We start from the raw sequence: 26,336 nt of genomic DNA on the forward strand, positions 1-26,336 counted from the left end.
TTAGCAATGATAAAAATATTAATTTTGTGACATTATGGTATAAACAAAAATATTGATTTTGTGATATTATTTTATAGTGGTATAAACAAATGTATTTAGTAATTAGATTGTTTAAAAAAATTATAATATATATAAACTTTTTTAAAATTAGATTGCTTAAATTTTAATTGTGATTAATTAAAAATAATTTAATTGAAAAACATGACCAAATTAATTCAAAAACAAAGGGATAATATTAGACATGATAAAACAACTATTATATAACTAACAAAGGGATAATGTTCATAAGTCATAATAATGTTCCTAATAATTAAAATTTTCAATGTTTCAAGTCTTAATAATGTTCATAAACATGACCAAAATAACATATGGTTAAGAGTCAGATCAATGAATTCAAAGACAATTTCCATGCTATCTGTCAAGGACAGGGTTTTACAAAAAAAATTTTATCCAGCTCCAATTTTAAGTGTCTTTCTCCAATGATTGAATACAAGCCGACATTCTACAACGTCCTCCAAATACAAATGAGTTCAGCCTTTGTCTTTAAGAAAATAATACATGGTGCTTGGAACGTCCTGATATTAAGAATAATGTTATGTAAACAATTTATGAAATTTAAAACTTGAAAGATAAAGAATTGTTGACAACTAAATTGGAAAGTTGTTTACCAGGTTGTTGTAGGTAACTTTCTGTGAAGTGAGATACACCTTGAAAGTGACAGAATTTGGCACTTGATGGTATAACGAGTGTTGTCTTGGGAATAATTTTGACAGGTGATAAAAATCTCTTAGTGTTATCTACCCTGCTATAATGGTTGGTTTGTCCAAATCTTGGTTGTAGACAACGGTATGGAAATTTCCATCCTTGTCAATGAAATATCATAAGCGGTCAAGTACGTCTTTCCACCTCATAGTAAATGACATACTAACTTCACCGTAAATCTACATTTGATATAACAAAATAATATTAGTTAGTTACACAAAATAACAAAATTGACATTCAATTAGCAATCATGATAAACGACAATTCATTCTTAGCAATTGCAAAAGCTTAATCTATTAACTCGACATATATTCGAAAGAAACCATTCTTAACAATTACAAAAGCTAACTAATTACAAACATGTCACATGTGTAAATAAACGTATAAATATGAAATATAAACATTCTTACTAGGCAGAGTCGTAAGAATCATATCGAGTTTCTAGTTGAGGGTGCTTAACCGTGATGATGGTGGAGTAGAGCCTGACATTCTGAAATATATTTGACAAAAATCATTCTCTACAAATTCACTAAAAATAAAAAAAATTAAAAGAATAACTACAAAATTTTTTAACGAACATAACGCTATTTGAATTTTTTTGTTTTCAATCATTCTCTACAAATAACAATTTCAATTTTTTTTGAAAAATAGGTTGTCAATCTTTATTTTCAATGACTAACATTTTTAAATATTTTAATTATGGTTTTCAATCATTCTCTAAAAATAACTACCAATTTTACAATTTTTAAAAATTGGTTTTCAATCTTTGTTTTCACCAACTAACACTTTTAAATATTTTATTTTTCAATCATCCTCTAACAATTTCCAAATTGTTTAAAATATGTTTTCATCTTTCTTAAACACTAACTAACATCTTTCTTAAACTATGTTCACTACTACAAATATTAAATAACTATGTTCACTACTACAAATGCTACAAGCAAATAATAAAATAACATTTCAAAAAATTACTAAACCATACAAACAAATAATTTATTGACACTATGTCCTTTTTTTTAAAACCATACAAAAAAATTACTAAATAACAGAAAATCAAATTTTTTTAAAACCCATACAAACAAATAAAGAACAAATATTTTTATTGACACCGCGTCCATTTTTTTTAAAACCCATATGAATTGCCAACCCGTATGGGTTTTAAAAAAAACCATGGAGCAACATAAGTAGGCACAAGCAATGGCGGGGGAGAAAGAAAACACAGAAGCAGCCATGGGAGAAACAATGCAAACCAAAACACAAAATAATACACAATGGCTAACGAAAAAAAAAAACAAGTCCAAACCACCATAACAAGGAAGAAGAAGCACCACAAGAGGAAGAAGAACCACTAACCTCGAAGGCGATCAACAAGACGAAACCACCACAATAAGAAGACGCACCAGCACCAACAAGAAGAAAAGCCGCAACCAGCAACCACGGACAACCAACCACCACATGCGGAAAAGAGGGAGAAGAAGCGGTTTGGAAGAAGAAGAAAAGAGGAAGAAGAAGAAACACCGTGTGGAAGTGGAGAATGAACAGCGACTCGTACGGACGGATCACTGTGCGTTTTTTATATGAAAGAATGAATGACATTTTAACCCTTTCACCCACGTTACTGGGTGCCCCAAGCAATAACTGTTTTTTTTTTTCTAGCCCATTGATCCATTTATAGTTTCTTGTTTAGTGTAAGGCTCTTGCTAAATTAGCCTCCCTAATTTCTAAGCAAGCCCCCCATTCTTCAAATTAAAATTGTTATTATCCATTATACCCTTTTTTACACCCCCACAAATGTGTTCTTCCTTTATCCCTGACATTCACACTACAATTCCTAGCACTGGTTCGAAGCCTTCTTCTCCAACCTCCTCTCCGAGAGCATGATCGCCCTCCGATACGAGTTCAGGGGGCCCCACTTCCAACCCCACATCACTGTCGTTGGAGGCATCAAAACACCCCCGACAAAGCCCTCACCAAGCTTCGGTCAACGTATGAAGCCCTCAGGCGCTTCCACATCATCGTCGACACCTTCTTCTACCAGTGCCTCTATCTCCTCATTTGCCCCAATCCTCACCTTCACGAAACTAGCGCACACTATAGGGAATCTTGACAGTGTCATCAACTTTAAGAAGCGAGGTGAAGGTTACTGTAACGGTGAGGCACCGGTGGAAAAGAGGATTAAGGACGCCATGGTTGAGAAAGGGAATCCCTTGATCTTGGAGGTTAGGGTTTGGGTCCAGAGCATGGCCAAAGGCGGGTCCTGTTCAAGATGAATTGGGACCCAATATACTGTCGCTATCACCAGCAGCAGTGACAATGACGACAACTTCTCCTAATCGGCGAGGAAGTCGCATTTTCTGTTTTAAAGGTTTCGATTTTGGATCTCAATTTGTTGTTTGGGATTTGGGTCTGATTGAGGTTGCAAGAGGGAGTAGAGACGACGAATATTAAGGGATTCACTGTGGTTTGGAGGTAGGGGCGGTTTGTGGAGGTTCATGGTGTGTGTGGTTAACAATGATTTTGAGATTTTGCAGAGGTTCATGGTGGGGTGGTTTGCTACAGACATAATATATGTTTCTATAGTTATCAAACGTGATTCAGTTGATTTTTTTTTTTTAGTGAAAATGAGTAATGATCTATTGATTTTCAATTGATGTGGGTTCTTGGTATGATTTAGTTTTTTTTTGGGGGGGGGGGAGACTTATTTAGCAAGAGCCTCAAGCAAATTATATATGGGTGATCTAATTTAAGTTGGTAAGTTGGATTGGGTTTAATTTATTTTTTTAACTTTAATATATTACAACACATATACATAACTTGAACTATAGTCTTGAACCTAATTGGCTTATGATTCGGCTAATTTAAAATTATATATAAGGGATAATAATTAGAAGAAATAAGTATATTAGACATTTTAAATGTAAAAGCCATAATACATCAATAAGCCAACTTGGCCACATCCTTTCCTTCCATGAATCCATTCTTTTTCTTACCTTTCCTCTGTCACCATGGACACTTTAGTGATACTATGAAACGATAGACATGGTCGAATTTGATATTCGTATTTCTTAATCAATATCCAACTTAAGAAATGAGTTGCGTGTATACTGACTCAATGGAAGGCATATTAGTCTACCAAATAAAAAACTTCATATGCCTCTTGGTTAGTAGGCTTGCCCATTTGTAAAGGTTGAAAATATAATGACTATAATTCTTAATCAATTTTAAGCAAATAAATATAAAAAGAATACAAATAAAGTCATTTGATTACTAAACCCAACGTTCAATTGGAAAGCACCCATATTCAATTTTGGCATGCATGATATTAGATTTTTGTTTCCACAAAATCGAATATGTGTGAGGATAATTCAATATGGATAGTTTCACGGGATATTTACGCACTTCTTATAAGTTGGACGCACCATATTCGAATAATTTGGTTACCATATTCAATTTTCCTAAACATAATTGAATATTCATGCAGCAGATTCGATTTGGAATGAAAATCGTGCCAGGTGTGCATGTCCCAGATAGTAGTTTTGGAAAGACCAGTTTTACACTTTGTTCACTGTCTTTTTCTTCGCAAATCGTCTCAATTTTGCGAAGAAATCCAAAAGCACGTGTCCCGTTGATTTTGTACAAAACTTACTGTAGTTTTCTTCTCAAACGAACGAATGAAAGTTATAATTTCTCCACATTTCACTGTTTTAGTCACCCTCATGGCATTTCTTTTGTCGAAAACGAACATAGGCTACAGTCATATTTAAGGTTTATCTTCCATGGCATTTGCTTTATCACATACGAAAGGTTACAAAAATTGACAAAGTTAACAATTTTATATTGGTGTTATACTTAGAGGAAACGGTAATTTGCTAGCACTTTTTAGTGTAGGAATTACAGTTTAAAGTTTTTTTTAAGAAAAAAACCAACTTAAAAAATAGTATTAAATGTAATAATCAAAATGCTAATGAAAAAATAATTATATAAAATATTTAGTGTTATTATAAAAACAATTATAAAAGTAAAAGGATCTGTTTTTGAGGAAAAAAGACATTGGTTCAACCTTCATCGCACTCTCATCACATTAATGTCATTGGTGTGGTGTAATAGTTTGTACTTGGTATTAAATAGTACTAATAGTAATACTAGTACTAAGAAATATAGGCCTACAACGAGAGACCAGGGAGGCCAGGCACGTAGGACCAATGTCTATTACAATGGATGGGGTCAATTCCACACGAGGGTGTGACTTGTAAATGAGTGGGATTGGTTGGTATTAAGGAATGGGGCAAATGGGTCCTTTGTGTCACTTGAGGATGACAATGAATAGGATATGGTGTGGGAAAAAAATTATGTTGTTCATATGATTTTTTTTTTCTATTTTATGATTACACAATAATAATACTGATTAATAAGATCTTAATTTTAGTTCTTTTATGATATATTTTATTTTCTTTCCTTTCATGAATTCATTTTTTTTTCTTTTAGTTTTTTAACTAATGTGCTAATGATAATGGTCAACAAAACTCTAATTTTGATTCTCATCCATATATTTGTTAAGTAAGTATATATTCATATATACTTGCTCTGATTATGAAAAATCAATATATTGATGAAAAAAATACAACAGATAAAATCATTTAATTGCAAATAAGATTATTTACAATCTTCAAATTAGTAATAGTAGATGATAAAAAAAATATTTAAAAAAATAAAAATGAAATATTTATCTAAAAAATATGATTATCTCTACAATAAAAATATTTTTCGGGGCATTCCTCATCTCCATTTCGGGTCATGTATCATCCTTATTGCAAGTCCTGGATCACCAACCACCAAGATATATTCCCCCTGTTTCATTCAAATCACCATCACAGCTATGAAGAATATCATTCAAGAGATTCGAATCCCGTCAAGGCAATTCCTTTACTCAACCATTGCATAATGTTACTTGCTGAAAATTTATAAACTTACGTCACGTGGAGAAAATAATTGCATTTACTTTGTTAATAGCTTGTAAATTAACTTCGAGCATCCAACACATTTTGCATTGTTGTTTTTGTATTGGTGGTTCGTGAGTCGGTGGACGAGGTTAGTTCAATGTCTCATTTAAAGAAGAAACTCGTATCCTAATCTCATCAAAATATCATTTCACATATGGCTTTGCCTATCTTGAATCATTCCTACAAAATTTATCAGTACCCATATCGTGACACTTTTGAATAAAGGAAAAACGAGAAATTAGGGACTTGAGTATACTATTCTGGCTTAGGATAGACAGACAGGTATATGCCATTGTTGATTTTTGGTTTAACAAAAAAATATAATAACAGAACCAAAACATAATTCGTTAAATGGTTACATAAGTATTTTCCTTCTCCTTATTTTCAGCCATTAATTTGTTTGAATGTCTAATTAATGATGTTTTGTGATAGCGTACGTATAGTGACAATGGAAGAAAATTCGACAATTGCTCAACGCAACAACAGGTTATCAAATAATTGATACGAGGCAGAGCAGAACCTTGACGTGTTAATTAGGACATAGAAGAATTAAAAGCCAGTAACACTACTCTACCTAATTTGAAAATTTGAGAAATGATGCAAAATTATTTAAGCCATGTTTTTTTACATGTTTTCCGTACAAATTATTTAACCTATGTTTATGAAACCGAAGACAACGAAACTTTTAATGCAGAACTGTGTTTGGACCCCTCTCTTGTGGGTCGCTTTAGATAGGCACCGCGAAAATGATAAGTGCTGTAATTAAAATGATTCAATGCTAGTCACAATAATAGGAGACCTTATCTCTCTTTTACTACACAATACATATGATCCTTAATTGTAAACTTTATCCTTTTTAATACTAATTGTGATTTTTGTTAGAATATTTCTAAAACCTTGAAACAAATAGACCAGCTTAAAGGGAGTACTACCACACCTACCAATAAAAAGAGGAGTAGTAGTACTATAATGAAAAAAGATTCCCTCATTGATGATGTTCCTCTAGCAATTAAATTCAGATTAGATTAGTTTGCGGCAATGATTAAATATTCACTAATATATTAGTAATTATTATCTTCGAAAATATATCCTCATCTTTATTTAATCTTTAAATATTTTATATATTTATTATAAATGAATAATGAGAAATATAATATTAAGAAATTAAAAATAACTTAAATATGAATAAAGATATTAGTTACATATTTTAATCAGAATAGTATTTTTTTTTAAATAAAAAGATAACTAAAAAATGGATGACGTGTCATTTAACATTATCCTATATATATACACGTGCGAAACTCGTTTTCCTGTTACCGTGAATAATGTGTAATTAGTGATTAATATTTGTTTTAAAGTTATGTTTTTTTTTTGTCTACATCATAGGTATATTTTTTACTAGAAATAATTTTATTCGAGTGATTGGATCAACATAAACACAAAGAATTCTCTTTAAATGTTTAATCTAACTTAATATCTAAGAATTAAAGTTAAAATTACTAGAAAAAAAAGATTTCTGAAAAATTATAATTTAAGTTGATATAATAATTACATCGTAGAATTTCAATCCCACGGTGCATTGTCATATATTTATTACATTTTTAATCATCAATTCTCTAAAGAAATAATAGAATGCTATGTAAGTCAAAACAAAATCATCCTTCATTTGAATTGAAACTAATTAAAGTCACCCTTTGCGATTTGTTACTTTCCAAATTTCTATATACTATTAAAATATAATTTTAAACTTCCAAATATATATAATGACTAATAATCTCACTAACAATTTCCATACATTTACCAGTGTATAAATGTCTTTAGTGTTGGAGAAAAATTAAGAGTTTAATGTTTATATATTTATGTAAAAAAAATATTGTCAATCATTTAGAAAAATAATATTACATATTAATTTTAAAGTAACTATTATTAGATTTAATAATTTTATCATGTATAATAATTTATGATTAAATAGTAATGTAAAAAACCTTTATATTATTGCTCTAATTAAATTAAAAAAAATAATGATAATTATGCTAGATAATATGGATAAGAATTCTGTCACTTTTATAGATAATAGGTGTAAAATATTTATTATTTTTGTAGATAATTAATTTTTGTAAAAAAAACCTATCTGCATACTTGTAATAATTATTAGGAACCATCTTTAGGGAGGGGACGCGCTGTTTAGATTGACATTAGAATAAAGAATTAAAAAGACATAAATAAAAGAAAAATAAAGTGAAAAACTATTGTTTGAATAGATAGAAATATAAAGAAAAAGAAATGGACAATTTTCTCTTCGTTTGTCCAGAAGAGTGAAAAATAGAGCGGGGAGAAAAAAATAAATTACATGAAAAGTATTTTGATTATTAAAAAATTATAATTTATTCTCAATTATTTTTTCTTAACATAAATTTATTTATTTTAAATTTTTGTTTCTAGAAAATTATTTATCTTTTAAATAAATTAAAACAAAAATTGAAGAGAGAGAGAGAGAATTTCCCTCTCATTTAATCTCAATTTGGACGAAAATGTCTTTTTCTAAGTTGTACTAAAATAATTTGTCTTATTCCTAATTCATATTTTTCTCAAATAAACAATAAAAGTCTAATATCCTTTTCAATTTTATTTCTCTCTTTTTCAAGGTAAATTCATTAAAAGAAAATTTGATAAATATTAACCAGTGTCCTAAGGATATTAATTAAAAATTTTAAAATATAAATATTCTTATTGAGAAAAAATTATTATATCATGATCTTTTTTATATTCTTCTATGATTTACAAATAAATATATTTTCTTTTTAGTTCCTTTAACAATGCCTTTAGAATATTATTTAACAAGACCAAATAAACTTAAAGAAAAGGTGTCCTTAAGCATGTACTATAAAAGTTGTCCATCAAATAAAATACGATATATAAGAAGAAATAATTACTTTTATATAAAAAAGTTAGTTAAAATCATTATTTTTCCTAATTTTAAGTAAAATATAAGGTTATTTTTAAAATGTTATTTATTAAAATTTGACATCACGAATAAAATAGAATAATTGACAATAGAGTTGTAATTAAATGAAAAATATTTTAAAAATGATATTATTAATTAGGAGTAAAATTAATTAGATTTATTTATATTTGAGTCTAAGATATGAAGTAATTTTTTTTCTTATATACAAGGAGAATGACAAATCTAGAGGAGGAAACGCAGAGTCTAGCCCCCCTCCCTCTTGATACTTTTTTATGTATATACATATGGATATGTAAAATTATGAAAAAATACTTTTGTTTGTTGTTATTATGATAATAATTAAGGTGATAACTAGTGTAAAATTATATAAAAGTAATTTTGTGTTTGTTGTTATTATGATAATGATTAAAATTATCATTATTTAAAATAAAAATTTATTTAAATTTATGTGTAATAATAAAGTTATATATTTAAAAATTTGCAATGAAAGAAATTTTTTTTGTCCCCTCTAATAGATTTATGGATCCATCCCTCTCAAAGGATTACTACTATTTGATTATTTACCATTCTCTCCATTCCAAAATGAAGGTAATTTTAGTCATTATTTTTTTTTCAAATTAACTGATGTTTTCACTTTTTAAATAAGATATTCAAATATTTATTTTAATTTTATTTTGTAATAAATAATGTTGTATTGAAAAATGTAATAATATATTTATTGAAATTATGAGAGATACCAAAGATATTTTTGTGAAACTATCCTGATAAATACTAGGCTTCTTAGAATCCAGTTATGTTTGTTTGTGTAATATTTTTTCTAAGCAACTGAGGCAACGTTAGACAGAATTAAGTATTTTTCTTTTCTCAATTGAATAACATTGAGTATAGTCTCGAACAAATACTCTCTAGGACGGAGAGTGCGTAGTCTTATTTAAAAAGAAAAGAAAAACTATAACCTCTCCTATTTTATAATAATAAAATCATCTTTTACACATGATAATAATTACTTATATATTTATAACTACTATATATTTTGATCAGTATCTGTCTTACTAATGTACATTTACTTATTTCATATTCATTTAACTTTGTAATCTTTTTATCTGATCACGTAATAGTCATTTGAAAAGAGAAAAGGTTGAAGATGACAGAATGTTGAACAATTTAACAATAAAGACATACTCTATGTAATTTAGAAGTTGAGTTATTGGATCGGGCATTGCAGTTCACCTTTTTAAAAAAATAAAAATGATGGATGCATGAGGCATAGTGTAATGCTGTCAAATGGCTACACACTTTTCCATCTCTGCATGTTGCACGGTGTCCCGTCAGATTGGAAATCTCGACCAGTGTGCTCTCTGTGTGTTTGTATGTTTCTAGCACCAAAATTTAATACTTTATAAAAATACATGACCGTTTGAAATATTTTAGATAATTTTTTATCCACTTATAATATTTAATATCTTTATACATATTAATTAACAAACCATAAGTGCTTATCATACCATTAAACTAACTTGTTAGCTGTTATTTAAGTAAAAACATAAATATATATAACATATATTATTAATCAAATAATATATAATAAAAAATATAGTATATAATATATAATATAAATGATAAGTTATAGATTATAGTATATATTATTCTTAGTATAGTCTCATTTTATAGTTTATATTATGTTATAAATATTAGTAATAATACTATATGTTTATATTATAATATGAATTCATGTAGTTGTATTATTTTTTAGTTTTCAATATATACATAGTTAAATTTGGTGAATTATTAATTCACTGGTTTAACTTTGAATTGATGATTGGATTGATTTTTACAACATTATTAAATATGAATATTTCTTTTAATGAAAAAATTAAACTTTAATTTATCATATCATGAGAAACTAGTTTTTTCTGCTGCATCCAATCACATTGATAATATCATTATATTAATATACTCTGCATTATAATACTATATTTTAATTTTGTATATATTGACATATTTATTTGGCTTTGTAAAAAAATATTTATTTCTTTTTTATAGTGCTTTTGCTTTTTTATTTTCTGTACTAATAATTACTACGGTTTAGTTAATTTATTGAAAAAGGAAATAGAAAAAGAGGTGAAAGAGTAAAAAAGGTTGAGAAGGAAAGGAATAATTGTAAATTGGGGGTGTGGAGCCCAGGCAGGCAGGCAGGCAGGGAAACTGGGATGTCCACTAGCCGCACTACAATCATTCTTATCATGACATCACCCGTGACGTCACCACCCGACAACCCACGGATGATCCAACCCCTACACGTGGCAGCATCTTAACGGCGTGGTTCCCTCGGCCCACTGCACCCCATATTATTATCAGCAAAACCATGGTTCTATGTTTCCATTTCCCAAATTCTCATTATCTCTCTCTCTCTCTGTTTCGCTTTCACCGAAGAATAACTTGACTTTCCCGAACTCCACCTGAGAAAAAGATACCCTTAATTCGCAGGCGCGTCTTGTGTTGGACAACAACCACAAGATGATTAACTTCGAAGAAACCGAGTTGCGACTCGGCCTCCCTGGCAACGACTCAGCACTCAAGGGAAGTGCTGCCAAGAGAGGCTTCTCTGAAACTGCTTCTGTTGATTTGAAGCTTAATCTTTCTTCTTGCATTAACGACTCTGCCTCGGATTCACCCTCATCTGTGTCTACAGAGAAGCCCAAAGAGAACAAGACTACCACTGCTGAACCTCCTCCAGCTAATGATCCAGCAAAACCACCTGCAAAGTCAGTTCTTCTTCTCCTTATGCTTTCCCTTGATTTCAATTCCATGTGTTTCTTCCCATAGAAAATTTGGTTCTTTTTTTTTTTTTTTGTTGGTATGAAAAGTTTTAGTTTGAGACAAAAATTTGAGGATTCTATATTCTGCTATGCTGTGCCTTTTTTCTTTCCTCTTGTTATCTGATCTATATAACCTGGCACATATGTAACTTAGATTTTGTCTGAGACATAGAAAGGGTAATATATAGCTGTTGACGAAAAAATGAATATTTTCCTTGTTTATGAAATGGAATCAGATTAGCAGGTTTTGTTCAATCTGTGAAACGATGATGCACAGAAAATTACTAATTAGAACGAGGAATTCTTCTTTACCTTGTTTGTAGAGTGTGGAAGTTTGAGGAGGAAGAAAGAAAAAACTGATTGATTTAACTTTCAATTGAAAAAGATAATAGAAAAAGAGATGCTGCTACAAGTTACTTAGAACTTTGAAGTTTGTTTCTGGTTGAAAAGGTCGCAGTTGAGTAATTAACTAGTTATTATATTTCTTATTGCTGATCTCTGCCTAGCTTTACTCTGCCAACCTGGTATTTTAAACATGTTTGGATTTTATTGTAAGAAAATAAATCTAAAAATTTGATTGTAAATTAAAGAATTTAATTATTTTGGCACGTTATAAAAGTATGATTGCTTCTGAAAGTTTTTTTTTTAAAAAAATTGTTTGTAATAATTTTGAAGTGTAATTTGTAAGAGTTTAGTTTAATTCACTTGGAGTCTAATTGATACAGCGGGCATACCATTGAATGACTTGTCTAAATTTGTCTAATGTCAAGAGTACATTAAAATTAAATTATATGTTTGGTTTTTTTTTCTTTCTAAAATTAATGAACCTTTACTTGAAAACCTTTTTATTTGATTTCTACCATGAAAATTACTAATGTTAAAGACTATAATCAATTGAGATCACACTTATAATTTTGACAGTTTATTAAGTAATTAAAAAGCAAAACATAGAATGGGTGTGTAATTAGGTATTGGAGTGTGAAAAGAGAATTGTGATCCTGAAAATGAGCAAGGGAAAGTGTTGAAGGATGGCGGAATAGAATGGCAACCAAGTTAATATTTGATATTTCTTTTGCGGATGGCATGGTTGGTTGTCGGGTAGACAGAGGAAAAGGACAAGACATATGGAATCTTTACTTTTTCCGTCCATTCAATTCAACTCTTTGAAAGGCTGAATTCTAGCAAAAACACAAAATAGCGGAAAAAGGATAATATAGTCCACCACGCCCCCCTGTCCTGTCGCCTAACACATTGCACATACCCATTTCCTATTTCTATCTTGCTTTACTATTTTCAAGGGTCCCTCCATCGAATCTCTTGTCTCCATTAAGAAATTATCAGATAAAAAACACTACAAAAATGTATAATAGTTGATGTAGACTTGAACCAGGAAGCAGTAACCTTAAAGTTTCAATTCTCATCGCCTTTGAAGAACATCATGGATGAGATTAATGAATTGGGTGATACTAGTATCTCTGACCCCTAAAAAAAAAAAGGAATCATGAAGCAATACCTCGATGATAACGATATGCTAATTAAATTAAAATTATTAGTTATTAGTAGGAGGGATAAAGAGGATGAATTATTGATGGTTATCAAAGTTGAAATTGCAGGGCACAAGTGGTGGGTTGGCCACCAGTTAGGTCATTTAGAAAGAACATAGTTCAAAGGAACAGCAATGAAGAAGAGGCAGAGAAGAGCACGAAGAATGCTTTCGTGAAGGTGAGCATGGATGGTGCACCGTATCTACGAAAGGTGGACATAAAGTTGTACAAGAGCTACCAGGAGCTGTCAGATGCGCTGGCTAAGATGTTCAGTTCCTTCACGATTGAAAAGTGTGGGTCCCAAGGGATGAAGGACTTTATGAATGAGACCAATGGCTCTGACTATGTACCCACATATGAAGACAAGGACGGAGACTGGATGCTCGTCGGTGATGTGCCCTGGGAGTCAGTGCCCCTTCATTCATTCATTTCCTTTTCTTTCTTTAATTATCAACCTATTTAATACTACCTTTTTTTGACAATTTCACAGGATGTTCGTTGAATCATGCAAGCGTCTTCGCATAATGAAAGGCTCCGAGGCAATCGGTCTTGGTTAGTCACCATACTCACTTATCCTATGTTCAAAGAAAATTATTATCTTATCTTACATAAAATTGTTTATTTCTAATTCACAGCGCCAAGAGCCGTGGAAAAGTGCAAGAACAGAAGCTGAAGAAGTGATTTCATCTGCGTCTCAAGGAAGCAAATTGACTCGAGCAAGATCGAGTCTAATATAGGAATAAGAGTTTAATTATCATGTGCCTTTGTTATCTTTTTTGTAATTTTCTTATATGTGTATTATATGAATATGAGAAAATAGTTGGAAATTCGTTAGGGACACGAAATAATATAGAAGATGTTTATATGATCCCGTTTTTGTTTCCAAGTAAAAAATGTGACTTTGTCTATTCCATTGCCAGCTTGCTTACCTAATGTCAATGTTTCGGGTTAATCTTAACTGGGTTTTGTCCCTCTCCCATTTTCATTCAATTGAGTACTGTGCAAGATTCCTTCACATTATGCTCAAAGTTCTCTTGTCTGTCAAATTATAACTTATAAGTGACGCGGTTGGTTAAGGAGTTAGATACCTTTGGATCTGTAAACAAAGAGATAAGGTGGACCCGGGCCATGTGCTTCCTGTTACGGCCTAAGTTGAGGGATCCACTAATTTCTTCACATGTTCCCTCTTAACTCTCAACTCTTTTTTTTTTTTCCTCTTTATTATTTATTCATTCTGGTCTCTCAATTACAATTGAAAACAAAGAAGACAATTCATTAATTTTTTTTAAAACTAATGAATTATCCTAAAGTATGCTAAATTTATTATTTTTAAAATAATTTAAATAATATTTTTTAATTGAATAATAATATAAAAATATTTTATACTACATTAGCATTAAACTCTAAAATTAATTATCTATCATTATTTAATTTCATTTAAAAAAAATTATCTTTTAGTAAAATTTGATATTAAAAATTAAAGAGTCATTAAAATAGAAGTACAAGTTAGTTTTTACTTTTGTTATTTATTTCTATTTTTTGTTTTTACTTAAAATTTTAAAGTAGGAAACAAATTAAAAATAATGTGACAATTTTGTAGTTAAAAAATAAAAACAAATAAAAATACAAGTAAATATCCTCTCATATCAGTTAATCAAAGAGTACACTGAGAATGATAGGTCAAATTAGTTTAGATAAGACTATTCTTAAAATAATTGATCCGCATAAATAAAAAAATTATAGGTATTAAAAAATAATCAAAAACAAATTTTATAAATACCCAAAATATATTTTATTGTTAAAATAAAATTAGAATATATAAAAATATCACATAAATATATTCCCCTTTTTCATTATATATTTTTTTTAGCTATTTCAACATATAATTTTGTTAAATGCTTATAAAAGTTCATGATCCAACAACCTAACTTTTAAACTTCCAGTTACAATTAATTTTTCAGTTCAGGTAACTTTTGAATTAATTTTGTTAAACATTTTGTATAAATAAAGTTGAACGTCGGATTGTTTAACTGAAAGAAAAAGAAGTGAGAAATAGAGTGAAAAATAATAATAAACATTAAAGGTAAGATACATCCTACTTGTTCTAAAAAAATAGATAGAAATTAAACACCAGCAGCCATATTTTAGACAGATCTGACTCTAGCACAAAATCGGTAGTCTATGGTACCTGACTAAAGTCTACAATCTTTATTGATGTAGAAAATCTGGTTGAACATGGGTCCTAGACGTGCTAAACTTAAGATCCAGACAGCACATGTGACCATGCTTCATGAGCAGAAATATGCCCAGAAAAATGAAATTCAGATTAGTTAGGAACACGTATGAATGAATAACTGAAACAGACATAATTTTCGGTTGGCTTTGGAGTAGAACTGTCAGCAGCAACAATACTAATTACATCATTTAGATGCTTGTTGCTCTTCCATCTGCAACTTCTTGACACTCCCAGTCCCAATTGTTGAAACTGAAAGCTTAATTAAACAAAATTAACATCCGATTTTCCATTTGTATGTTTAACCAAAAAGACGCTTAAACGAGACTTAACAGAAACCTTTTTAGTAACGTTTCAATCGCAATTTAAAATTAAAAAGTACGGGCTTAAATTAACATCTCAAGTTCTCAACTATATAACCCAATAACTAAACTAATTATACATCATTTCCACCAGATAATGCTACAGACTTGCAGTATAATCGAACAGGGAAATATAACTGCACTGCATCAGATTTGCAGAAAAAAAAATTGTCAACTGACTCAACAACACCTACCTATAAATCGAACTTCTGGTTCTAGATTACAATAGTTGACAATGCTATAACTTAGAGCAAAATATGGCTCTGTACGGTGAAATCCTGAGTTAACTAACAGATTCTTAGCATGACATTTAAGAAAATCGTTTGCAACACATTCTAGTAGTTTACATAGAAAATTGAACAAAAACAAAGAATTAGAAGTTACTTCTCCCATACTTTTTTGGTCTAGGCCTCTAGGATCACAGGTATCTTCTAAAGGAAATCAAGATTATTTTAGATAAATTTAATTTTGCCTTTCAGTTAAATTGAAAGACTAAGATTTACTCCTCTTACACCTCAGTGGATAATATCCTATATGTGTGGTTAATGATCCCTAATCCACCATGATGGGGAGATTGCTGCCATAGAGCATTGGCGTTGGCAATAGTGCTACACTACAGGGGTATTTTGATACATTCTTGCACGTCACCCCATACTCTGAATATGAATTTAAATTTTGAATTTTAAATTCATACAATTATTGCAAGGAGGCTTCTCTATCTTTAGAAAAAGAAAAAGGACTAGACATTATAAGAAGAAATAAGTTATTAAAATTACATAAAATAGAAACAATGGAGGGGAAGAAACAATAAGAATGATAGCTGCATCAGACTACACAAAGAGCCACGTTGTCAAGTAATATTTGTTCAGTATTCAAGCAAGGGCAATTTCACAGAGAAAAGGCATTGATCTGTCACATGTATTTTCAACAAAACAGTATTCACTCTTCAGTTATATCGACATAATAAATTCTCCATAATGAGTACAATACCTGAAAAGTTTCACCAAGGTCCATGGTATGGTATGAGTTAGAATACAGCCAAGACCTTTATATCTCCAGACTTCACTTTTCTGATTGACTGCATTTTCCCACATGAATCTTATTCCAGCAATCTGCAAATGACAAACAAATTAAATTGTAGAAAAATCCAAATCCAAAAAGACTAACGAACTCCATGTAAGAACTTCAAAGATGCTTGAATACATGGCAATAACCCATACAAATCATCAAATAAATATGTGAAATTGAGATACACATTCCAAAAATCAAGAGAGAACAGAAAGTAAGATGCTTTTCAAACCACCTTTATTTTCTTAATCATCATCTGAACATATTAATACAAGAATGACCATAGCGAAAAAGCATGTACAGAGGTAAGCATCACTAGCATTCAGTCCTTGGCATTAGTTGCTACGTCTCAACTATAAAATGGTCAATAATTACAGTTAAGGAGCATAATCAGTAAAAAAACAAAAAACCAACAACATATAAGCCATGATGTTGGAGGAAATCAAAATAGTCATATGTGGCTCAAAGAGAAAATCAGCAATCTCAGGATGAGAAGCATGACCATGTGGTACACATCACGACTGCTAATTAGACATTCAAAGAAATGACCAAGTCATAGGAATTTGGATCAACATAGCACATTGAGTGCTGTCAATTAATTAAGCCTGTAATGATTACTTCACCTGATTGTAACATTAACCTCTGCATCAGAATCATTGGAATAATCTGAGTCACTACCAGAACTACCCATAGCTTTCTCTAGTTGCAAGGACAGTCTTTGCAACAGATTTGAATGGCAACAACAACAATGCCAGCTAGTGACCTGAGCTTCAGCAACCAATTCTATACCAAGGTGATTCTTTAAACATTTGGTGCGGAATAGAATCTTGGTTTAACCCTATAGTCTGCCATGCATCTTCTTTTCTTGTTCAGTTGTTCTATGTACTACAAAGTGAGTTGTTACAATCTGCACTACACTTAAGTTTTATGCTTGCCTTTTTCAGTTTCAAATGCTGAAAATTCAGCAGTAAACCTTCCAGCAAAGCATTGAACACTAGCTTATGAATGGGGCAAACTATGGTAAGAGACAAATACATAATTAAAACCAGATTAAACTGAGACATCATTTGATTATTCAATTAGCAACAATTTTTTAATCAGATTCCAGTTTTTTCTGCTAATTTGACACACATTTATTTTATCATTTAATTTGTACCCTTTCCTGATGTCAATGTCAATAATCATTAAGAAGCCCAGCATACATCTCCCAGAAGTTGAACCAACATAAAGCACCAAGTACAAAAAATTATTTCTGAATATGTGGCGGCATTTATGTCCTACAATGGAGCCATTTCCATGCAAAGATTTATCTCCAAATATTCAAAACTAACAATGAAACAAAGAAAATGATGATTAAATAGGGAAATCTATTCCGAAACCTTTATAAAGTATAAAAAATGATCAACGACCCATCACTCTTTTGGGCTTCTTCACAAAACTCAACCGAATCTGTTTCAGGCGGCTTCTCTTCCTAGCCATTTTCTCAGGCAAGGTTTCCCTCTTCTTCACACCCTTGACAACCTTCTTCTTCTTCAAATACCTCGGGTCAACAGCATACTCTTTGAGCATCACAGGCAGCCCTCTACTCTTCGCTTCATTGAATAGAGCATTAGCCTTATCGATACGATTGTGAGCACCCAATTTTCCCATCAACAAGTCATAAGTTATAAGCCCGGGTTCACACCCACCATCCTTCATCATAGCAAACACACTCAAAGCATGATCAACCCTCTCAATGCCACACAAAATCTTGAGGAGCTGATAGTAAGCCTTCTTATCTAGAAACTCACCAAACCCAGCAGACCTCATCCTATCAATCATCTCATCCCCCTCTTCCAACCTAGCAGCCTGATACAGACTCCTAATCAAAACAAGAAAAGTAGTCTCATTAGGGTAACACCCCCACTCTCCCATGCTACGAAACAATCCCAAAGCATCTTCGGTCTTCCTAATCTTACATAAATTCGTTATCAACACATTGAATGTCTCCACATTCCTTGGAACCCCACGGTGCTCCATCTCCACCAACACCTTCTCTGCTTCCGAGTGAAGTTGAAACGGATCCTTTTGGCGACAAAGCTTGCAAACGCAATCAAGCATGGCATTGTAAGACCCCACACCAAGCTCAAACCCACCACGATACATCTCACCGGCGAGCCTTTGAGCTTCATCGAGCTTCCCATCAACGCACCACCCTTTGATCAACATATCACACGTGGCTTCGTCGGGGAAAAACACCTTCGCCAAATCCTTAACCATTTTTTCCGCGTAACTAGCGAAACCCTTCGAACACAGCTTCTCCACGACCACTTTTAAGGAAGCACGATCGCGCTTCAGCCCGTAGTCTCTCTCCATTCGCTCGAAGAACTGAACCGCCTGGCTGGGGCGGCCCGCGCGGACGAGGCGGTCGATCGCGGAGGCTAGGGTTTTGGGGCCGGCGGCGGGGGAAGCGGCGGAGAGGACGTCATGCGTGGCCTTGAAGTCCTTACGGCGGCCAAAGTAGTCGACGAAGTAGGAAAGAGTGTCGTCCGTGTGGGAGAATTGGGGGTTGGAAGAGAGCCATTGATGGAACCCTAATACAGTGCGGCCAGATTCGTGGGAGAGGTTTAGGGTTTGGAGAATCAAATTGGGGGTTGGAGTGATGTGGGAGAAGCTCAGGTGAAGGCGCTGCGAGACGGAGAGAGCGTCCGAGTCTGGCTCTTTGAGAAGCTCTGAGGAGAGGGAGTGCGCAATCTGATCCGTTTGGGTTTCCGATGAGAAATGTCTGATTATGAAGAGCGAAGAAGGAGTGAGGAGGGTTCGGGAATGGAAATGGGAAGAAGGTTGTTGGGGAAACAGAGGAGGAGGGTGAATCGGAGTGGGAGAAGTGAATGATAAGGAACGAGAACGGAGTAAGAGCTTCCGAAGATGCAGAGGCGCTAATGGCGGCATGTTTAGGGTTTCAGAGTGAGTAAGAACGGGACTAGGAAGAAGAAGGAGGAGAAGGAACAAGCTACAAGCTAAACGTGCCAACAGCAAGTTAGCCCAATTCAATTTTGGGCTTTATTGAGCAGTGGGGTAAATTATTCTCCTGGTCACTCAAAAAATATTCTCTTCATTCTTCAATTTTCGCAAGTGAATGATCAAGGTTTCCTTCAAACAAAAAAAGAAAAGTAAATGACTAATTTAATTCTTGAATTTTTAACTCAATGTTATCTTACTTAAAATCTATAATGTTGTTATATCTGCTTCTTTTCTCTGAAATTAAACTACTTGAATAATCTTACCACTTCAAATCTTATTCTCTCCTCACTTAAAATCTATAATGTTGTTATATATATATATGTTCCCTTCTTGTGAAATCAAACTACTTGAATAATCTTACCACTTCAAACCTTGTTCTCTCCTCAATGTTTCTCCATTTTCAGGATAAAAATACACTTTCTTTTTTCATAGCAACAATACATTTTTTTATGGGTAAATAGTTACTTTTGTCCCTGGTGAAAATATAAAATTTAATTTTCAAAAAGTGTAAAAAGTACGACAAATACATTCGATCGTTAATTTATATTTGTCACCATTAATAAAATAGCCTACATGGTATAGAGGGACGAATCTGTCGCTAAAATGATTACCAACGTGACGATGCTGACTAGATTAGATGAAAATGTTAGTAAGATACAATTTTTTAATGTAAATGTCAGTAATTTTTTTTAGACCTAAATGTCAGTATATTCCATTGGACCAAAATGTCAATAAATTATCATTATTGGATGAAAATGTCAATAATTTTTTATTGGATTTGAATATCAGTATGTTTCTATTGGACTAATTTGTTAGACCTAAAATTTTGTTTCATTTAAGGGTAAATTTTCGTTATTTTTTATCGTTAAAAACATAACATTACAATAATCACTTAAAAAATATATTGACAAACATAATTTAAAACAAACATGATAATAACAATAATATTGATTATCAATCTTAATTTGTCTGTCACAATAAAAATTATCCAAAATAAACATTGTAACAGTGTACCAACCATTATAAATCTTTTCAAATTATAATAATTGATCACAATCTACTCTAAATAAAAGATAAATATATTTTATATTTCACTTCTTTGAATCTTTAGTATTTTATTAATGATGACAGACAGAAATTAATGTGCAAATATATTTATCACACTTTTTACACTTTTGAGACTAAATTTTGTATTTTCATATTTCAATGACGCATTTGTTAGTGAATTACACATTTAGGGATAAAATTGACTATTTACCCATTCCTATTTGAGAAGATGAAAAGTAAAAAAAAAAATTATATAACAAATATGTTCTTATGTTAGGAATTACAAATGACTACATTGACAATCATTTGAGTGACAAATTTGTCTCGATGCCACACATATTATTTTATTAATGACGACGAACGAAAGTTAACAACCGAATATATTTGTTGCACTTTTTACAATTTCAAAGACTAAATTTTATATTTTCATTGTTTAGAGACACACTTATCAACAAATTACATATTCAGAAACAAAAATGACTATTTATCCTTTTTTTATGTTTCCTCTAATTCCCCCTTTCTTTCACTATCTTCATCTACTTCTATCTCTTGCTTTAGTCTCTCTACATCTTTGTTTCTTTCTTGCCTAGTCTCTTGCTCCAAGTGTTAGGATTTTTTCATCCTGAAAACTTAAAGTTACTACAGTGAAGCACCTCTTGGAGAGTTATTCAGATTAAATAATCAATATTAATTATGTGTTTCTTCACTTCATTTACTTCACTATTGTACAATTGTATATATGAAATTTTTAATGATTTTAGTACTCGGTTGGTTTTTTTGGATGTTTTTCTTAACATTCCAAAAAAATCTTTTCATAACAAATAATAGTATTCCAAAAAAACTTTTTGAAATATTATGGGTATAAAAGATATATATGATAATAAAAAATAATAAATAGAAGTGTGTACTGAGCAGGAGGATAGATATAACAAAACCCTAAATCTATTCTTAGTATTCACTTTTCCCCCTTTTATCACACATGACTAGAAGGGTAAATAATAAAGTTAAATTGAATACTTTAAACAAGTTTAACTGAAAATAAAACTTGAATTTAACTTATTTATAACTTAATTACTTCTATTTTTATAAAAAAAAAATATTGAATTATTTTTTAAACTTGTCAATTTAGTTTTTTTTTTGGCCAGCACCTTATCAAATTAAATCAAGTTAGCACTACTAAAAAAATGAGTTTTAACATCGTCCTATTAACATCGGTTATTTGAAAACCGATGTCGTTAAGCACTTACAACATCGGTTTTCAAATAACAGATGTTAAAACTGAATTTAGTATGATTTTAACATCGGTTATTTGAAAACCGATGTTGTAAGTGCTTAACGACATCAGTTTTTAAATAACTGATGTTAATTTAACATCGGTTATTTGAAAACTGATGTGGTTAAACACTTACAACATCGTTTTTCAAATAACCGATGTTAAAATCATACTAAATTCAGTTTTAACATCTGTTATTTGAAAACTGATGTTGTAAGTGCTTAACGACATCAGTTTTCAAATAACTGATGTTAATATAATTTTTTAAATTATTTATATATTTTAAAAAAAATCATATATTGCGTTATTAATTATATTTTAATTAAAAAAATATAATAATTAATAAACAATAATAAATTCAAAAGGTAAACATTTAAAAATTAAACTAAATTTTTAAAATGAATTTCGTAATTTTAATTTTATTATTTCATGATTATCATTTAAATATAACACATATTTATATAAATTATTTGATATTAGTTAATTTGAAAAAAAAATTGTTTTTAATAATAGAGTTTAACTTTTATAGAATTTTTATAGAATGTTAGTAAAAATAATTATATAGTAAAAAAATTAAAATTTATTATCAATATATTATTATTTAATTATTATATTTGAAAAAAAATGATATTTTTATTATTTTTAAACAAATTTTTCAGAACAAAAATAAAATTATTTTCATGAGACATGGAAATTATGTTTTAAGTCTTTAAATATAGAGTTAATTATAATCCACATGTAATTTATTTTTATTATATTTGTCATTTTTTTATTATTTTTAACTTCATTTGTTAATTATGTGAATTTTTTGTTGATATATTCTTTAGTTCTTTATTAGGTTGAAACAGATTGAAGATTGAATATAGGACTAGTAGTTAGGATTGCAGAGAGAAAAATCAAAAGCAGCAAAATTCAACAACCATTTAATGGAAAGGGCAAGGTACTCTCCCCTTGTCATGCATTCATTCGTGATTCGACGCATGATATTGGTGGAAATAGGGACTAAGCTAAGCGATACGCTTTAGGACCCTTTTCAATGATCATGCTGCCATCGAGTATTTGGAGAAATACTGAAATACTATACTAACGTCATAAGATAATTAAAATTAAATGATAAAATGGTAGAGGATGTTTTTTTGTGTTCACTAATTGTTGCCATTATTTTAATTATGTGGATAATTTGGTGTCATTTAGCAATATCGCCAGCATTGACTAGTACTTTATTTTCTAGGTTTAATTTGATTCCTTTATCTTTTAAAATTTTGATTGAGTCATTTATTTTTTTAAATAAATTTAATTTGATCCTATTTAAAATCAAATTAAGTCACATTTTTTGAAAATGTTTGAAGCTCGCAGAAAAAAATGGACTACGTTAAATTCGTTTAAAAAAATAAAAAATTTAATTGAACTTTTACAAAATAAAAGAACTAAATCAAACCTAATAACTAATAAATAAACCAAAGAATCAAATTTAACCTTCTTTAAAAATAAGAGAACCAAGTAATTAAACCTAGCTTTTATTTTGGGCTTTGCTAAGCACTGATTTCGGGCTTTTAAGTTATTGGCCTTTTTTGGCTGGACCAAAAAACACAACCCTAATTTCTTCTCTTTTCATTTCCAATTATTTTGATTTTGAAGCCATAGACTGTGATCTGTGATATGGAAATTGGGAACTCGTGTTATGTAAAGATGTGATGTGGTGTGGCTAGTGTGAACCGTTTGCTTGCTTCGTGTATGTACATTCTCTCCGGAGGCACCGTCGTGAGCTTTTCTCTCTGGTAGGTACGTTTTACCATTTTCCCTCTGTCTCTTTTTTTTTTTTTGCTTTTTCTTTCAAAATCAGCAACAATCTCAGTTATCTTTTGATATCATTGACTGCACCGTCTTTTATTCCTTAAGTTAAACTACTAAAACTCTGCTGTGGCGTCACCATGCCTAGCCCTAAAAGATCATCAAAATGAAATGTGCAGTGAAGTGAAGTGAGAGAAAGAGAGTTAGTTAGTAGTTACCAGTGACAACTACTCTTCGGGAAGAAACAACCGGAGGAGGAGGAAAACTTGAAGAGGAAATGGTTCGGTAAAAGGAATTGAAGAGTTTTCTGGAGCGCATTGTTGGCATATAAGAATCTGAAACTAGAATTCCCCAATCCTTGATTCCTTTCTACTACTCACTCGATTGTGCTGAGAACAATCTGAACAAAACGGTGCGTATTAAGGGCCCCTTTTTCTCCGGTTATCTTTAACCTACGACCCCATGCCTGATGCTCAGAATGCCACCCCTGCACTGCGGCTATTCTTCATCCGCTCTCTTTCTCTTACTCTTTATATTCAAAATTAAGGATTAAATATATAATTAAGTTGTTTTTTTTTATAATAGAAAATTTAGGAAGTTAAAACATTCAAGTAGTGATATAATATCTCGTTAATTAAAATTACTTATAAAAAAATTATTGTTCATCGATTACTTTCTTCATATCTAATTATAAAAAAAATAAAAATTTATCTGTCTGTTTTTATAAGATTTTATTTAATTATTTTCCTTCAAACATTAATTAAAAAATAATTAAATAAATAGAAAAATAAAATGACATAATAATTTAGTTGACAGATTTAATTTGATTAATTAAATTAAATAATTTTTTAAGGAGCCTAAATTAGTCAAAAGGATTATAATTCTGATAGCTGGTATCAGTCACGATATCTTGTTTGTTTTATTGAATCTGAATTCCATTTGTTGGTGTTTTCGTCTCTCTGCATGTTTGTTTGTCTTTGGTAATTATACCCAATTGTAGTCTCTACTGGTATTGATATTTGGATTGCTTTAATAACTTTTTCCTTTTCAATTTCCTAATGCGTTTTCCCTTTAACTATAACTCATAATCCAATAATTCATTTTACCCTTTCAGCCATCATTCATTATTGCATTTGGATACTGACTAAAGAGAAAACATGGAAAAGAAAATCTGTTAGTATAAAAGTTACTTGCATTTGTTTAATGGTTCAAAATGCTGTAATATATTCTCTCTGGCTTCTTAAAAATATGTCTTCCTCGTCCCGAGGAAACCCGTGGAGAATTTGAAGGATGTATATATGATGCTGATATATTCTTTAGTTCTTTGAAAAAGTGTGGCACTTGCGTACATATTTACAAAATCTTTTATGGAAGTCTATCATGTAAAAAATCACATCTTGAGTTTTTTATTGCTTAATTAATGTAAAAAGTCACATCTTTAGTTTTCTTTATTTAATAAAATCTATTTGACTTAACTATCAAGCACGATCAACTAGCATGACACATAATTTCTCATTTTAACGAGTGATTTCAAGCAAAATTATCTTCCAAAGATACACGTAGGAAAATTATATTTAACTCTGACGAAAAATAATTTACTTAGAATTACATTAATATTTAAATTATTAGTGAAAATAAACTTCTTTAATTTATTGTTATAACAATTTAAATAAAAAAATTTCTTGCTTGTTAACATGAGATTAAGTAATTTATTGAATATGTTATTTTATTTATCACGAAATAAATATTTTCTTATGAAATAAAATAAGAATTTTTTTCTTCTTCTTAATTTCTTCAAAAGAATGGTCAACCATCAATCTCAGCCAAAGATGTGTGGGATTTTATAGTTCTTGGGACACTAATCGAAATATTATGTTAGCCACGTAAGTAAGAGTTTGGGTGCAAACAACACTGTATCATTTCCGCCATATTATCCTTTATTCTTCTTCAAAGTTTGAGTGTAGCATTCATATTGATATTTGTTTTTCGGAATGATGATTGATGTAGGTGTTCATTCAGTTATTTATTTGATTCTTGCTTTCATTTTGGATCGTGCTGCTCATCATCACAGGTACAAATGTTTGTTACCAATGAATATTTTTATTACGTGTTCACTACCATTAATGACAATTGATATATGCTATATAAATTGTGTTCATGATGAGTGAACCTTAGATTCCCATTTGAGATTGGATGCAATGATTCTTGCGGATAGTTTGCATTAATCATTGTATTTAATCTTGAATTGTCCCGTTTGGACAGTTTGGGGAGACTGTATTTTTATGGTAGATTCATGTGTTAAGGTTAAAATTATTTTGTTTAATTGATGAAATTTCGGTAATGCATTTCTAGTTGTTCTCTGGGTGCATACTTGATTATCGGAAAATTAATTTCACCGATTTCATGTTGTGTACTTGGAGACAATGCGAAATGCCTGCCAAAATTTTGTCAAATTTAAGCAAAAATAGA

The 26,336-nt window shown here is 30.7% G+C and overlaps 2 protein-coding genes and 1 long non-coding RNA gene across 5 annotated transcripts; 1 reads left to right on the forward strand and 2 right to left on the reverse strand.

Moving 5' to 3' along the window:
- Window positions 1-267: 267 nt before the first annotated feature.
- On the reverse strand, window positions 268-3,439 carry LOC114402872. Its single transcript, XR_003664538.1, has 4 exons — window positions 2,116-3,439; window positions 1,173-1,252; window positions 669-941; window positions 268-575 (listed from the first exon to the last, which is right to left on the reverse strand). It is a non-coding gene; the product is annotated as an uncharacterized LOC114402872 (long non-coding RNA).
- A 7,659-nt stretch (window positions 3,440-11,098) lies between these two features.
- LOC114403299 (auxin-induced protein AUX28-like) lies at window positions 11,099-14,048 on the forward strand. Its single transcript, XM_028366166.1, has 4 exons — window positions 11,099-11,492; window positions 13,160-13,495; window positions 13,581-13,642; window positions 13,726-14,048. The coding sequence occupies exons 1-4, from the start codon at window positions 11,245-11,247 to the stop codon at window positions 13,761-13,763; spliced, it is 684 nt and encodes a 227-aa protein (XP_028221967.1). The 5' UTR covers window positions 11,099-11,244; the 3' UTR covers window positions 13,764-14,048.
- Window positions 14,049-15,189: 1,141 nt separating this feature from the next.
- LOC114403419 (pentatricopeptide repeat-containing protein PNM1, mitochondrial-like) lies at window positions 15,190-19,793 on the reverse strand. 3 transcript variants are annotated; one of them, XR_003664654.1, is made up of 3 exons: window positions 18,133-19,793; window positions 16,676-16,797; window positions 15,190-15,575 (listed from the first exon to the last, which is right to left on the reverse strand). XR_003664654.1 is itself a non-coding variant. In XM_028366381.1 (2 exons), the coding sequence occupies exon 1, from the start codon at window positions 19,682-19,684 to the stop codon at window positions 18,155-18,157; it is 1,530 nt and encodes a 509-aa protein (XP_028222182.1). In that variant the 5' UTR covers window positions 19,685-19,793; the 3' UTR covers window positions 16,435-16,797; window positions 18,133-18,154. The 3 variants fall into 3 exon arrangements, 1 of the variants encoding a protein (XP_028222182.1); XR_003664653.1 differs by lacking the exon at window positions 15,190-15,575 and having other exon boundaries at window positions 16,435-16,797; window positions 17,377-19,793; XM_028366381.1 differs by lacking the exon at window positions 15,190-15,575 and having other exon boundaries at window positions 16,435-16,797.
- Between the last annotated feature and the right edge of the window lie 6,543 nt (window positions 19,794-26,336).

Source organism: Glycine soja, chromosome 20, assembly GCF_004193775.1.
Source record: "Glycine soja cultivar W05 chromosome 20, ASM419377v2, whole genome shotgun sequence".
Lineage (NCBI taxonomy): Eukaryota > Viridiplantae > Streptophyta > Magnoliopsida > Fabales > Fabaceae > Glycine > Glycine soja.

Bases quoted from the DNA above. Each gene is read 5' to 3' on its own strand.
- LOC114403299 (XM_028366166.1), top strand. From the start codon at position 11,245: ATGATTAACTTCGAAGAAACCGAGTTGCGACTCGGCCTCCCTGGCAAC. The intron at 11,493-13,159 runs GTCAGTTCTTCT...TTGAAATTGCAG, and splicing joins CCAGCAAAACCACCTGCAAA to GGCACAAGTGGTGGGTTGGC. The intron at 13,496-13,580 runs GTCAGTGCCCCT...ACAATTTCACAG, and splicing joins GTCGGTGATGTGCCCTGGGA to GATGTTCGTTGAATCATGCA.
- LOC114403419 (XM_028366381.1), bottom strand. From the start codon at position 19,684: ATGCCGCCATTAGCGCCTCTGCATCTTCGGAAGCTCTTACTCCGTTCT.